The sequence below is a fragment of the Dendrobates tinctorius genome, unplaced genomic scaffold (assembly GCF_039654945.1).
Source record: "Dendrobates tinctorius isolate UK_male_01 unplaced genomic scaffold, ASM3965494v1 ptg000083l, whole genome shotgun sequence".
Classification (NCBI taxonomy): domain Eukaryota; kingdom Metazoa; phylum Chordata; class Amphibia; order Anura; family Dendrobatidae; genus Dendrobates; species Dendrobates tinctorius.
The window spans coordinates 8,163,474-8,179,772 of record NW_027361751.1 but is presented as its reverse complement, the minus strand read 5'-3'; the positions used below and the strand labels follow the sequence as shown (position 1 = coordinate 8,179,772).

The following is a 16,299-nucleotide window of genomic DNA, read 5'->3' as shown; positions in this document are numbered from 1 at the left end:
AACAGTAAATACACTTTCGCGCCTGGGGTAGAAGATAAACTTCGAAAAGTCTTTCCCGAAACCGGCTCAGCAGATTTCCTTTTTAGGAATGATCTTGGACACTTTCCGTGGGTTGGTCATTCTCACTCCAGAAAAGACCCAAGCCTTACAACAGGCAGCGCGGACTCATTCCCGACCAGTTTCTCACTCCATTCGTTTCAGCATGAGAGTTCTCGGAAAGATGGTGGCTGCGATGGAAGCAATTCCATTTGCACAGTTCCATCTCCGTCCCTTGCAACATGCGTTGCTATTAGCTTGGGACAAGAACCCGTTCTCCATGGATCGTCGGATCCTTCTGTCCCTGCGGGTCAGGCAAGCCCTCAGGTGGTGGACACTGAGGTCCTCCCTGAATCAAGGGAGGTCTTTTCTCTCAGTAAGATGGTTGGTAGTAAGTCTCCTCGGCTGGGGTGCGGTCTTTCGTCACCACACGGCACAGGGTCTTTGGTCGACCCGAGAGTCACGTCTCCCCATCAACATTTTGGAGATACGAGCGATCTGTTTTGCTCTACGGAGTTTCCACCATCTCCTCGCAGGTCATCCCATCAGGATCCAATCCGACAACGCCACGGCTGTAGCGTATATCAACCGCCAGGGAGGTACCCGGAGCAGGATGGCCAATCACGAAGTGAGTCACATCCTCCATTGGGCCGAGACCAACCATTCGCCCATCTCAGCAATCCACATCCCAGGCGTAGAAAATTGGGCGGCAGATTTTCTCAGTCGCCAAGGCATTGCCTCGGGAGAGTGGTCTCTTCATCCGGAAGTCTTTCAGCAGATTTGTCATAGTTGGGAGACTCCAGATGTGGATCTCATGGCCTCAAGACTAAACAACAAGGTGCCTCGGTTCATTGCCCGATCGCGCGGTCCATGCGCCATCGGAGCGGACTCCCTAGTTCTGCCATGGCACCGGTTCCGGCTCCCGTACATCTTTCCCCCTCTTGGAGGGAGTACCAGTGATCCTAGTCGTGCCAGATTGGCCGCGCCGAGCATGGTATGCAGAACTAATACAACTAATACAACTAGTCGCCGACATCCCCTGGCAACTTCCAGATCGCATGGATCTACTCTCACAGGGCCCGATTTACCAACAGAACTCGGGGGCCCTGTCTTTGATGGCGTGGCCATTGAATCCTGGATTTTAGCACAGCCTGGGTTCTCTCACGACGTGATTTCCACCATGATTAGTGCTAGTAAGCCTGTGTCCATGTGCATCTATCACCGCACCTGGAAAACCTTCTTTTCGTGGTGCAAGGATCATGGTCGATCACCTCTGGTGTTTTCCGTTCCAGCTATATTGGAATTCCTTCAATCCGGATTAAAATCAGGCCTCGCGCTTGGCTCGCTCAAGGGCCAAATTTCGGCCTTGTCAATGCTTTTCCAACGCAAAATTGCCACCAAACTTCAGGTCAAGACGTTCATTCAGGGAGTTTCCCATGTGGTGCCTCCTTATAGAAGGCCATTGGAATCGTGGGACCTTAACCTGGTTCTCGGGGCCTTACAGGAGGCTCCTTTCGAACCGCTGCAGGACGTGTCACTGACCGTCCTCTCTTGGAAGGTGGTCTTTGTAGTGGCAATTATGTCAAGACATTTTGGAATTGGCAGCCCTGTCCTGCCGTTCTCTGTTCCTGAATTTTCATCAGGACAAGGTAGTTCTCAGGACGTCCCCGTTGTTCCTGCCCAAGGTCATCTCCTTTTTCCATCTCAAAGAGGAAATTGTTTTGCCTTCCTTTTGTCCATCGCATTGAGAAGGCCCTCCACACCCTGGATGTGGTTAGGGCACTGAGACAGTACATCTCACGGATGGCTCCCTTCCGCAAGTCAGATGCCCAGTTCATACTTCCAGAGGGGCATAGGAAGGGTCTAGCCGCTTCAAAAGCAACGCTAGCCAGATGGATTCGCTTAGCGATTCAGGAATCCTACCGTGTCAGGAACGCGCCTGTTCCAGCGGGGATTAAGGCACACTCTACCCGGTCAGTGGGCGACTCTTGGGCCATTCGGCACCAGGCCTCGGCAGAACAGGTCTGCAAGGCTGCGACTTGGTCCAGTCTGCATACTTTTACAAAACATTACCAAATTCATTCTCAGGCCTCTGCGGATGCAGCTCTTGGCAGACGCATCCTGCAATCGGCAGTACCTCAGTGTTGACTCAGTGGTACATGGGGTATTAGCAGATGTATGCTCTCCAGGGACTGCTTTAGGATGTCCCACTGTCTGTGTCCCTCAATGAGGCGCAGGAGAAACAGGAATTTTTGTGTACTCACCGTAAAATCCTTTTCTCCTAGCCATTCATTGGGGGACACAGCACCCACCCTGTTTAGCCAACTGGTTCATTGTAGCATTTTTAGGTTTTGACATAGTAATGGTTATTGTTGACTGTTTAAGCTCCTACTGCTTTTTTCACCGAACTGGAAAAATCTCATCCAGCAAGTGGGTGTATACTGCAGGGGAGGAGCTAACTTTTTTCTGGTTTACTTAGTGTCCTCCTAGTGGCAAGCAGCATAACACCCACTGTCTGTGTCCCCCAATGAATGGCTCGGAGAAAAGGATTTTACGGTGAGTACACAAAAATCCCTATTTTAAGACTTTTTTGGAGTGATCACAGATTGTGATTATTTACTAGTTGTCTGCTTTTTATTTATTTCTTTTCATTTAAAGCTTCCTATCGGAGAGGGAAAATCGTTCCAGGGTCTGATTGATTTAGTGTCCATGGAATCGCTCACCTGGAGCCCACGATCCAATGATGATGATGATGGGAGAAGATTCCTTAGCAAACCGCTGAGTGAGATAACGGATGGCGACCTTCTACAATCAGCCAAAGACGCCAGAAATGCCTTACTAGAACAAGTAAAGTTTTAAAGTAAATATACAATATATCACCCAGATAAAATGTCTGTAAAGAGTGTCTTTGGCGTGCTTGAATACTATGTTCTAGTCCCCGCGGCTGCGTGTCTCGCTGCTGATAGACAGCCGCAACACATGCATGGATATCCTGTTTGATTGACACCCGCAAAACATGCAGGGATTGCCTAACAGCCATAAGACATGCAGCCGCAGGGACTCGAGCAAAATATTCAAGCACCCATAAGACACTCGGATAGCACCCGAGCATGCTCAGATAACACCTTATCACGTTCCCTCATCACTATAAAGGATCAGTCATAGGAAGGATGTGTTTCTACTAGAGCCTTTTCGATCCACTAAAATGTCATTACAGTGTGGACAGAGAACAGTCTGTGGTTAGTATTACAGGAATGGACGTGTATTAGGAAATGACATTGCTGATGATTACTACACAATACTCCTATCTATCTCATGACTGGAGAAATTATTAGATCATTTTAAACCAGGAATTTTATTTATGTATTTATTTTTTTGGTGAGAGTGGAGGGTGGTATAAAAAAAAATGTGTTTTATTATTGCACTGGTAAAAACACGGCCCTTTTTCACCAGTCTTGGTCAGGGTGTCAGTTTTTACTGTCCTTGTTTCATAAAAAAAACAAAACAAAAGAAACCTTGTGTCCTATAGACTACAATGGTTAATAAAGGTTCAAGCTATGTGCACACGCTGTGGTTTTTGCTGCGGATCCGCTACGGTTTTGGCCGCTGCACATCTGCAGCAGTTCTGCAGACAATGTACAGTAGCATGTTATCCTATGGGATTTACATTCTGCTGTGCACAAGCTGCGGATTTTTAACTGCGGAAAAGCTGCGGTTTTGAATCCGCAGAAAGAAATGACATGTCACTTCTTTTCTGCAGATTCTGCTGCGGTTTACCATGTCCTCCATTGTAGAGGTGATAAACCGCAGGGGAAAACCGCAGGCCAATCCACAGGTAAAACCGCAGGTCATTTTACCTGCAGTTTTACCTGCGGTTCCGCAGATACAAAACCGCAGACCAATCCGCAGCGTGTGCACATAGCCTCACCCTGTGAAAAATAGATGTCTGACTGAAGCCCTAATGTTGTGGATGTTAAATCAGTATACATCTTTCTTGGACTCTTCATTGGGGATATAGGAACCATGGGTTATATGCTGCCACCTGGAGGCTGATACTAAGAATACATCTTAGAATAAAAAAACAAAAAACTGACTTCTTCCAACAGCCTACACCTGACCAGCCGACACCCAGCTATTCAGTTTAGCTTAAGGCTACGTTCCCACCATGAGATTTTTTTTATGCTGCATATTTTCGAAAAAATGCAAGTAACCTATTTTACTTAAAGGGAACCTGTCACATGAAAAATGCTATTAACATACCAATATGGGGTTAATCAGCTGGTTAATAGCTATCAGAACCTGCCCGAAACTTAGAGCGGTGATTGAACCCAAAAAAATGCAACTAAAAACACAATGAAAAAAAATGGTAATCGAATATAAATAATAGGTGCAGAAATTCTGCAACATCAAAAACTCAACAGTAGCTCATCTTGGGAACCTTGCCTTAATGAGGAGAGTGCTCTCCTTCGTTAGGTACCTCGCCTCTCCTCTACCTGTCTCTCACATCTCCTATCTGGCTTTCAGATGCCTTGCTTGTTTTCCCCGTATGCTCTTGCAGGGGTCGGGCCCCCGGTAGGGCTACTATTAATATTAGTTACAATCTGACAGCGCAGAAGATCGGGCTCAGCTAGGGTGCCCCCTTATGGTAAGATCCTCTAACTGGCAGCTTTTTAACCCGCGTTTCTAGTTTCCTACAATGAAGGCTATGAGAATTTATGGTGAGTAGCAAAAATCTTCCCATTTCTTACCCTGTAATTGTTGTCACTTGTTCCAGGTTGCAGATTTAGATGACAATTTTGCTTCATTAATGCTGGAAGAATACAGTGAGGATTTTAATCTCATTCCTATAGAAAAGGTATGTGACCACTTCCTATATGTTAAATGCATTTTATATCATGTTTGTTGTACATGAATTGGGAGGATTTGGTTTTTCTTCTGTAAATGGCCCATTTCCTTTGATGCTGTGAGTACAGAATGCAGAAAACATCAGTGGTGTCTGCCAGTCAGGATTGAGCAGTGAGCACATTGGACTTTCAGTTATTTGTTTTAATTATTGGCGATATTTCCTTTATTTCTTGCTATCTTGTTCTTTGCAGACATAATCTCTCCTGATTATTTCTAGGGGATAAAAGCACATTTTTTCATTTGAAATAATTTTAATTCTAATATACAAATCTAGGAAAAGCAATAAAACTTGAGCTAAAATCGCTAAGTAATCAAACAACATGAGTCGCACAGTTAATGGTGTGCATACACCTCGGATAGCTGCTTGTCGAACACTCGTTTGGCTGACCACTATCTCTGCCGACTACCCTATATACATGACTCGAGTATGCATGCGCTCTCTATGGGCAGGGGGAGTGTGCCACAGTCAGACAGCTCTAGAGACACTTATCTACCTGGAGAAGAATTTGAATCCAGACTCTTGAGTTGATGTTGCTCACAGGGCTGTGGAGTCAGTAAGCCTCACCTTCGACTCAATGCTTATCTCCCCAGTCGTCATCCGGTGGGGTAGTGTTGAGCGTCTCACATACACACGAGATGCTTGTCCGCTCCTGCTGAAATCATTGGGTTCTGCCAGCTATAATCTAATGTGTATGAGGGCCTGGGCACTAGTGTAGAGCTGCGTCTTCAGTATATGGTAACCTGCCTACATCTGTGACTTGTATTAATTTGAATTCCAGAGCTCAGTCTTAAATGGTTTGTCTACTTTGGACAGCTAGTTTTCGTTAGAATAAAGGTACTGTCACACTTAGCGATGCACCAGCGATCCCGACCAGCGATATGACGCTGTCAGGATCGCTGGTGCATCGCTAAGTGGTCGCTAGTGAGCTGCCACACAGGCAGATCTCACCAGCGACATCGCAGGGGACGGGGGTCGCTACTTACCTGTCACACTAGGCAATCCTGCGTCCTCCCGCTCGTCTCTTCACAGGAAGCGCCGCAGGAAGCTGATGACGAGAAGCAGTCCTGAACGTTCTCGAGCGATCAGCGATAACCAGCGGGGGAGCGGGTCGTAGGTAAGTATCAGACACAGCGCTATCACTAACAATATCGCTATAACGTCACAAGTTATAGCGATATTGCTAGCGATATCGCTTAGTGTGACAGGCCCTTAAGTCAATGACTTGTGAACTGCTGCTAGGACCCCCAGTGATGAGAGACAATCTGTGGGGACAGTCGTCAACCAGTCTTATTTTTTACCTTTTGTATCACTTTTTTAAAGATTGTAGGTCCCATGAGCAGGACCTTCACTTCCTATTCATTGAATTGGTCAACTATGTATTAAGGCCCCTATACACATTTGACTACTGTTGGTCAAAATCGCCGATATTGATAGGTACGGTCAACAATCTAATGTGTGTAGGGGTCCCAGACAACTTACTGTCAGAGGAGATCTTGATCAGGATTGTTCAATTTTGGACTTCTAACACAGGTATGCACAATGTGGGTTTTAGGAACATTTTTTTCGAGTCCGGTGGCTAATTTTTATGTTTTTTATGCTCTTATTTAAAAAAAAAAAAAAAAAAAAAACAATTCTATTTTTAGCAATCATGTATGAATTTTGCATGAAACGCAAAAAATTACATCCAAGCGAGATGTACAAGAAAAATCTTTATTATAGCAAAAAATGTGCACAATATTATTTATAAAAGTTTATTAAACATTAATTCTGTAACTTTATTGGAAATAAATTATTGCGCCTTTTCCTTTTCTCTCCCAAGCTATTCTTGATACCTTTTTTTCTTATAGAAGGCCTGCGGATCTTCTCTGTGAAGCATCCAGCAGTAGTCGTCCCCCATCATGATCCATCTTGGTATCGTTGTCCCGTCTCCTTGATATCCTGATTAAATCTTTCTTCTTGCTCTTCGCTAACATCACCAAGGTTTTCAGGAAAGTAGTCCAAATGGGAATGTAAAAAATTTTACTTTAAAGTCCTCAGACAATGCAAGGCTTGGAAACGTTGCATCATGTTCTCCACAATGGACTTAAATTTTCAATCTTTGTTGTTACCTATAAACTTCTTCACGACTTCTTTGAAAGAATCCCAAACCCTTTTCTCAAAAGCTTTCATCTTTGCTTCGAACATGTCGTTCTTTGAGTTTCCGAATATCCAGACCCACAAAAATGCATTCCTTTAGTTTTTCTTCGGACAGTCCCTGAAACTTGGTGCACAGGTAATTAAAAGTCTCTCCTTCTTTCGGTAGAGCTTTCACAAACTGCTTCATCAGTCCAAGTTTAATGTGGAGTGGTGGCAGGAGAACTTTAGTGGGATCAACTAAACTTTCTGCAACTATGTTCTTCAGTTCAGGTTGCAAAGATATTCTCGTTGGCCAACTTTTTTGGCTCCAGTAATGAATCCTATTTCGGCTGTCCCAGTCACACAAAAAGCATGGATAGTCTGTGTATCATCCTTGCTGCTAAGGAGCAAAGAGAGAACTTTCAGGTCACCTGATATTGACAATTCTTGAGAATGAAGTCTAAATTCTAATAGCTTTTCTTCAAGTGCACATAATGGTCTACAGGCATACTTGCTGCCATTTTGCAGTAGCACAGCTTTCAGACTTTTCTTGAATGAATCAATAAAGAGTCTCCACTTACTCACATTGTACTCAATGTTACATTTTTCCATCAGCCCAGGAACATTGCCGCAATACACTAGAGCACTGTCTTGAGAAAAGTGTGGAAGGAATTCCTTTTCTCTGCTTCTGTACCATGAAAAATAGGTGTCAGGAGCTAGCAGGTTCTTTTCCTTTAGTCTAGCGCCTAAAAGTTCTGCAGAATGTTTAGAAAGTTCCAATTGCCTGACTAAATCATTTAATTTGAGCTGTGAAAAAATCCTGTTCTTCATGTTCCGAATCTTCTGAATCAGGTGTATCTTCAAGTTTCTCTGGAGATGAAGGGACAGGTTTTCCTGGACCATGATGCACAGAGCGAATTGCTGGTGGGAGGTCCGGGTCTATAATTTCCTTCTTATTTTTAAGGATGAATCCCTCCACGTTGCAAAAAAGTACCAAGAAATCCTCATGAAACCCACACTGATAATGTCAAATATAACAAAAATGTAAAGAAAGATATTTTTCGTTTATATATCAGGTGGTCAATATGTAGGACTATTAAAAGGATTCATCGCAATAATCAACCAAATGAGCAAGAAACCAAAAAAGCATGATCAAAAAATCCCAACAAATTTCTTATAGACCAAAATGCAAACACTTTTATTCAAAGGAATAAAACCGGTACATGGAGACATGGAGGGGAAACAGACAATTGTGAGCAAAAGGGGCGCACATGCTGTAGAGTATATCATGCATCACAACATTAATAGATATATTGTAAACAGCACTCTATTGCACATTCCCAGAGGCACAAGCCTGTATATTTAGATCAATGCAACTAATAAGTGCAAATAATAATGCATAATAAACAAAAGGTAAACACCTGATGGAGCGCCCAGAAATTTACCCGCAGTGCGCCCTCCCCGACGCGCGTTTCTTCTTAGCAGAAGCCCTTGACAAACGCTTCTGCTAAGCCGAAATGCGGGACGGGAAGGGCGCACTACGGGTACATTTCCAGGCATTCCATCAGGTGTTTACCTTTTGTTTATTATGCGTTGTTATTTGCACTTTTAGGTGCATTGATCTAAATATACAGGCTTCTGCCTCTGGGAATGTGCAATAGAGTGCAGTTTACAATATATCTATTAATGTTATGATGCAGGATATACTCTACAGCATGTGTGCCTCTTTTGCTCACAATTGCATGTGGTGTCTGTTTCCCCTCCATGTCTCCATGTACCGGTTTTATTCTTTTGAATAAAAGTATATGTATTTTGGTCTGTAAGAAAATTTTTGGGGATTTTTTGATGGTGCTTTTCTGGTTTCTTGCTCACTTACAAAAGTAGCCGTCATCACTGCGATTTTACGGTTCCCTCCAGAACATAGGCACACCAGAACGAACGCTCTCTTTCTTCCCTTTTAGACCACTGTCGTAGTTCTTGTACAAATATAGAACACACTACATGTGAACCCACAACATTTCCTGATCACCTAGGTTTACACCAAAGTACTCATAATACGCTTTTCTAACGGGCTATGTAATGTGCATTCGTTAGATGTTTCCTACAAAACAACCGCAAATGTAGCAAAAGTTGTCGGGTGAATTACGACACTCCCTTGCAGCCATTTTGATCACGTTGTTAAAAACAGAAGTTTAATCCATCTTAACCACTAAATTCTGAAAGGAATCGTGGTAAGCGCACCACCACACTCTTATGAATGCTGTCTGAAAGAAAATCTCCCTTTGCTCCCCATAGCAACCAATCACAGTGCAGCTTTCAGTTCTCATACTGCTGAGGTAAAATGAAAGCTGTGCTCTGATTGCTATGGGCACCACGCTGTTATGAACTGTGACTAAAAAAAAAAAAAATCTCCCTTTACTGCCCACAACAACCAATCACGGTGCAACTTTCATTACTTCTATTGCTGAGGTAAAATGAAAGATATGTTATGATTGGATGCTGTGGACACCACCGCACTCTTTGGAAGCTAGGTTAAGAAAATCTCTGCCCAGAGCAGCTAGTCGCAGCACAGCGTCCATTAATTTATAACCAATCTAGTGACCCCAAGATCATCCACGAAGGGGTCACGCAAAGGCGTCAAAGTATGGTGCAAGAAAAAGCCTATGGAGTCAGTGTTTGTGGAAAAAAAACTGCACTTAATGGAATTTTTTTTTATATTTTTTTGGATTCTTTCAATTGCTGAACTCGGTAAAAATATCTAAAAATCACCTCTTACTTTTCGAACAATTTCTCCCTTGCTGACCTGGGTTATTACTTTATTCTGCAGATACTCCGCCACCAAACATGTCGCGCGATGGCTCTCTCGGGTAACACAGGAGTGCTCGGCTGAACAAGTGCTCCTGATTATGGCAGAGCCGGCCAAGATGGCTGCCATTGTACCATTGTTGGCCGACAGCCATCCAATGTGTGTGGTGGCCTTTACTCTGTAATGTCCGATATCCATTGTACCCTGTGAATTGTGAAGTGCTGCAGAATATTTTCTTACTATTATTTGTCTACAGCACCACCACAGGGCAAAAAAAGTAGCATTATACTGTGCCTAGTAGTATTCAAGGGACCATGAGAAGCATTAATCGCCAATGCATAGTGATAGATGTGTGACCTCAGGTGGCACCTCTGCTGGTACCCCGCTGATCACCATGACGGGGCTTTAGTACTGGAGGAGTGTTCAGTGGTCATACATACTCACTACTTCTCGTGAATGTCTTCGGGACTGACGGAGATGTCTAATGTGCGTGCATATAGGGGAGAGGAACAAGAAGGAATGTAAAAGGGGTAGGATGGTTGGTAAACGGGACCAAAGATATGAATTGAGATTGGCGCTTAGATTCTTCAATATTAGGAATTAAATATCTGATGCAATGTTCAGTTACAGGCTGCCATCCGAAGGATCACACTGGCTCGATCGGCCGTTCCAGTGCTGTGTGGCAGCGCTTTGAAGAATAAAGGTGTCCAGCCTCTGCTGAATGCCATCACATTGTACCTGCCGTCACCAGACGACTCTTCTCATGACTTCACGTAAGTATATTTACTGCTAGGTGACAGGCTCCGTAAAAATCTTCTCCCAAACAAAAATATTTTTTTTTAGTCCAAATAGTGCTATAGGAGTTTAAGTTAAAGGAGTTGTCCACTTTCATTTTTGTCACCTCCTTTGCCATGATCTGTTAACATCTTACTGACATATGACTTACAGTTACGTTATATGCCAGCTCCCTTACTTGGACACAGGCTCGCAAGCCCGCATCTTTTCTGGCAGATGATGGCTGTGATATTTGCCCATCATCTGCTTCTAACATATCTTCTCTGCCCACAGCTGTTAACCTGTTAAGTGCTGCAGCATTTACTGTACTCTGGCAGGGGGGTTCGTCATTCTATGTGTCCATTGGCGCTCCCTTGACACGATCGCTTGTCGCAAATGGCTTGCCATGTAGGCCGAGGGGGTCTGTTGAAAACCCCTGTGCCCATCATGATGAGACTTCTGTGAAAGCCAGCCTGTAGCTTGCCTTCATAGAAGACCATGATTTTCGCTAAACAAAGCAGTACTATTGTGTTGTCTATAGCACAAGCAATCAAGTCCCCTAAGGGAGCTAATAAATACAGTAGAAAAGGAAAAATGTTTTTAATAATATGAAAGCAAATATGAAAGTTCAAATTGTCTCCTTTTCCCATATTACAACTAGAGTTAAAAATGCACATTTTTTGGTATCGCTACTTCCGTAAAAATCCAATCTACCATAATATAAAATTCATTAACCCGAACGGTATGCGTCTTATTGAGAAAAAAAATTGAAATGCCAGAATAATAGTTTTTTTCCGCTGTAAAAGAATGAAATAAGAGGCGATCAAAACATTGAAATACCAAAAAGGTATCAATAAAAACATTGCCTCGGGGTGTATAAAACAATCCATCACTCAGCTCCAGGGGTGACCTCACGATCGTAAGATAAATGTAGTTCCAGCTCCTTAAAAACAGTCTTAATTTATTCAATCCGTTTAAAGTAGAAGACATGGTAACATGCTCTCCAAGAATAAGCCAACTGATGAAAGGGGTTACGCGTTTCGATCATGGGAGATCGTTGTTAAAGCCATATCAATGGTGGCACGTAACACACTATATAGAAAGAATCCACCAATGGTGATTTGCATTACCATCACATTACAAATTGAAAGGTCCTTAGCATACAACGAAACAAAATCTAACATGAAAAATTACACATAAAACAAAATAAAATACATTTGACAATTAATAGTGTAACATTGATTCATTGCGTTTGTTCAAGCCACCAGGGATTCTGGTATTTAAATGGTAAATCCAGAATGCCTCTCGCGTAAGGAGACGCCGTCTGATGTCTCCCCCACGAAGAGGCACGCTGACATGTCCAGACACTTCATTACATATCATGCTCGCAGCACATTACATTTTCAGGTTCAGGGTATTGAACATGTCAGCATGCCTCGTCATGGGGGAGACATCAGACGGCGTCTCCTTACGCGAGAGGCATTCTGGATTTACCATTTAAATACCAGAATCCCTGGTAGTTTGAACAAACGCAATGAATCAATGTTACACTATTAATTGTCAAATGTATTTTATTTTGTTTTATGTGTAATTTTTCATGTTAGATTTTGTTTAGTTGTATGTTAAGGACCTTTCAATTTGTCATGTGATGGTAATGCGAATCCACCATTGGTGGATTTTTTTCTACATAGTGTGTTACGTGCCACCATTGATATGGCTTTGACAAAGATCTCCAGTGATCGAAATGCGTCACCCCTTTCATCTGTTAGCTTATTCTTGGAGAGCATGTTACCACGTCTTCTATTTTAAATGGATTGAATAAATTAAGACTGTTTTTAAGGAGCTGGAACTACATTTTCTTTACCATGGTTTCTACGTTTATCTGACGGAGTTCCGAGCACCTGCGGTAGTTGTCGGTGAGCTGGCTTTGCCCCTTTTTTCATTTGTGACCTCACGATTACAGCATGTGACCACCACAGTCAGTGGACTCCGTGATCTCATGTCTTCTACCTCTGACTAAAGAATTTGCCACCTTAATGTATGAGTGTGAGAGGTTTTCATGCAGCAGAGAGTGTAAGGCTTGAAGCCTGTTCTCTCGCTGAGGTTTTCGTGGCAGTCAAGACTGAATCCGGACCTTCTTTCGGTATTCCCAACATAAGGATTCAGATGTGCCCCTGACTGAGCCGTTATATTGACTAAGGCTAGCTGAAACAAAAGTGTGTAAACTTGTCCTCCTTTTAAGTGGCGTCCGTCTGACACGGACAAGAACGTGCTCATTCTTCCATTTGAAAACAAGGTCCCCACCAGACTATAGAGCAAATGGCACCAAAGTTTACCTTATTTAGCCCAACAGCTTCGTCAGGGACACATTTCAATGTTCTTTCTTGGAAATTCAGACAGGAGATAGAGACATGATGCAGTGTGAACAGCCACCTACTGTCGTGACTTCTGGCCAGAATTTCCAATGTCTACATTTACTTGCATGGACCTAATGGGACATGGAAATATAGGAATCTTTACTGTGATTTCTAGAGAGTAAAATGTATAGGGGAATTTCACATAAAACTTTACGCAGTATTTAGTGTTTTTACCATGAAACACCTTGTTTTGGCGAAACGCTTGACAATTCTCTGACTTATTGATGATATATGAATGACAGCTTTTAAGAACCTTTTTGGTTTCTTCTGAGTCCCTTTTGCAATAACCATGAAAATGTTAAGAAAATGGACTGTTTCTATGAAATTATGACTACTTGCTGTGTATTCTCCTATAGGTCCTGGTACAAGGATGATTTGTGTGCTCTGGCATTCAAGGTTGTCCATGACAGGCAGCGTGGACCCATGGTGTTTGTCCGCATTTACTCTGGAGCCATGAAGGCTCAATCAGCGGTGTATAATGTGAACAAAAACTGCACGTGCGTATTACTTACATAACCTGCCTCCTCCTTCTCATTTTTTTTTTTTATTATTCCACTTTCATTTTCAGTCCTCAGGATCCAAAAGCCATTTTCAAATAACAGTGTGGGTTCTATCTCTTGTGGGAGAAGTTGTAGTTTTGAATTATAACACTTAGTTTATCAGCATGTAAGAAATTTTAAGGGTTTTTTTTTTCTTCTAACTTTTTCCTTTTTTTTTTTTTTTTTTTTAATAAAAAATGTTAGCTTGTGTTGGCATAATGGTTATTTTTCATCATCAGAATACTAAGGGCCTGTCTTCTAGCACGGCTTGCCTTTTATGTTGGTTAAATATCTGGATGCATACAACTTTAGGTTTCTTTTTCATTCCTTTTTTTAGGAAGTGAGGTGATGAAAAAACAACTATCCTTTTTAGGTTTTATTTATATAATGTGGAGAGGAACGTGATTTCAGTTCTTACGCTCTGGATATGTACAGATACAATACACTGTGGTTGTTTTGGCAGATACTGGGAATGTAGGATGATGGCTTACATGACACTTTATCAGCTCCCTGTGATTGTAGTCACAGAGAGGGCCCTCCAAGGTGTAACCACTTAGATCACTTGGTCATATTGGGAAGGAGTTAAAAAAATAATAGGTAAAGCTTCCCTAATTATACGGGGGTCAGCGGGGGCTCTAGTCCACGAGCCGAAACCGCATAGACCAGGGCGCATAACACTGAACTCCCGCTGTGTTTTACTGTAGGCAGAAAACTACTCAGACAACACAGGGTGAGAGTAGAACAGTGTGGCAATAATTTATTGAACCACAACAAACAATAGCATATAGAACAGTCTCAGCAAAATAACCATGATGGTGCAAATTACAGAGACTCGCCGGGATTAGAGCTGCTGTGACTTCAAAGCTTCCAGGGCCAACTACCCCACCTTTGGCACGCAAAGAGAAGAGGTAACGACTAGCTTAGGAAGATAGGAAGATGACAGTCCATTGAGGTACAAGGTGACCGGCGGGTTACATCCTGGCTTCTCCGAACATCTCCATGAAGTCTGGTGAATAGTTGGTCCCAAACCTGGCTTTCCCAAACGTATCAATGGGGCTCAGGTGACCGGTGGTTCCAAATCCTGGCTGCCCCAAATGTATCTATGGTTCAGTGATGGTCAATTGAGCAGGTCTGAATTCTTCAGCCGGGGTCGTGGTCCCCTAAGCTGGCGTCCTGTAGAATGTCAAATCTGTGTCCCTCGTGATGGGGCCATGATCTGCCAGCTATCCTGTAGAGTTTTCCTGGCTGTAGTTTTGTAAAGAGTCTCTGGTTCTTTGGCTCTCTTGGCTGTCTGGATTAATATGGTTATGATCTCACAGAGGCACAGATCTTTTTATAGTCTACAACTGTTCTTCAAGCCATCATTCACAGGTAAAGGGGAAGAATGGTGACAAGATCAACTCGCAGTGTTTGATTATTTAATCTATTTGCATAGTTTTTACTCCTCTGTTTTGCAAGTCAAAAAGCCAAAGGACCCACACAATGGTCACAAGAAACTGTAGGAGTGGCAGTTTAACCTACAGGAAGAATCAACATTTCGGACTCTTGACCAAAAAGAAAGAAACATCACAATTTAAAAATCAACATATAGATAAGTCTGTTCCTCCTGGCTTACTGAAAATAGACGTCTGGTTAATTCAGATAAAATGTCTAAGATTACTATTAATTTTTTTTTTTTTGTAAATGATCCCAAATATATAATACAAATAAGCATACCCTAAAACTTCCCCCACCCCACCAAGTACTACACTCGTTCATAATTGTGGGGTTGATGTCAATTTTATGTTGTCCGATGACAGTAAGCCAACGGATTAGTAATGGAGAGATATCTATAGGACACCTCTCCATTACTAATCCTATGGTTGTATGGTAAATAAAGACAGCCAAAATAAAGTGCTTTATTTGAAATAAAACAAAACACACTTTTACTTTTGTATTTAAAAATAACAAAGTTATACTCCGCTAACGCCCAATTCCATTGAATCCCTCGTCTCCTGTAATAAAACAAAAATAAAAAAACAACAATATCCCTCAAGTGTCCATCGTTCTGTCCCACGCTGTAATCCATGTCTGAGGGATAAACAGTTTTCAACCTGGATGTTGCCAAGATGCGACCGTCCAAGCTGAGAACCTCTGGGAAATGAGCTGCTGCGAGCGCAGCATCAGTGACTAGAGGTGATGTCATCGAGGTTACTGCCGGTCACTGAGGCTGCGTACCCAGCCTGGCCAATGAATTGCGGTGACCTCGGTGAGATCACCGCTAGTACAGTGGGAAAAAGTCTCATGGTGCACAGGCGAGTTGACTGCGGTTCAAATTAACCGCAGTGAAACTCTCGGTGAACTTGCCTCTGCACGTGAGACTTTTTCTCACTGTGTTAGGCCGGTTTCACATTTGCGTTAAAGGCCGCAGCGTCGGCCTGCGCACGGCCGCCGCTAAGCCCCGCCCCCTGCCGCGCCTCCGCGGTAGCTCTGCCTCCGGGCGCATGACGCTGCATGCGTCATGCGTCCCCTATCTTTATCACTGAGGACGCAGGCCGTGCGCAGTATGCGTTTTGGCGGCGCCTACGTCCTTTTGACGGTGCGCCGACCTGCGCCAAACGCAACCTGTTGCAATTTGGTTGCGCTCGGCGCACCGTCAAAAGGACGCAGGTGCCGCCAAAACGCATACTGCGCACGGCCTGCGGCCTCAGAGGTAAAGATAGGGGA

The 16,299-nt window shown here is 43.2% G+C and overlaps 1 protein-coding gene across 1 annotated transcript in view; it reads left to right on the top strand.

Annotated features, from left to right (window-relative positions):
* GFM2 (GTP dependent ribosome recycling factor mitochondrial 2) overlaps positions 1-16,299 on the top strand; it is a 62,644-nt gene that overhangs the window by 18,824 nt on the left and 27,521 nt on the right. The window contains exons 10-13 of the mRNA XM_073584079.1: positions 2,695-2,883; positions 4,811-4,891; positions 10,488-10,636; positions 13,411-13,551. Coding sequence (XP_073440180.1) covers positions 2,695-2,883; positions 4,811-4,891; positions 10,488-10,636; positions 13,411-13,551 — 560 coding nt within the window. The remainder of the gene's footprint in view (positions 1-2,694; positions 2,884-4,810; positions 4,892-10,487; positions 10,637-13,410; positions 13,552-16,299) is intronic.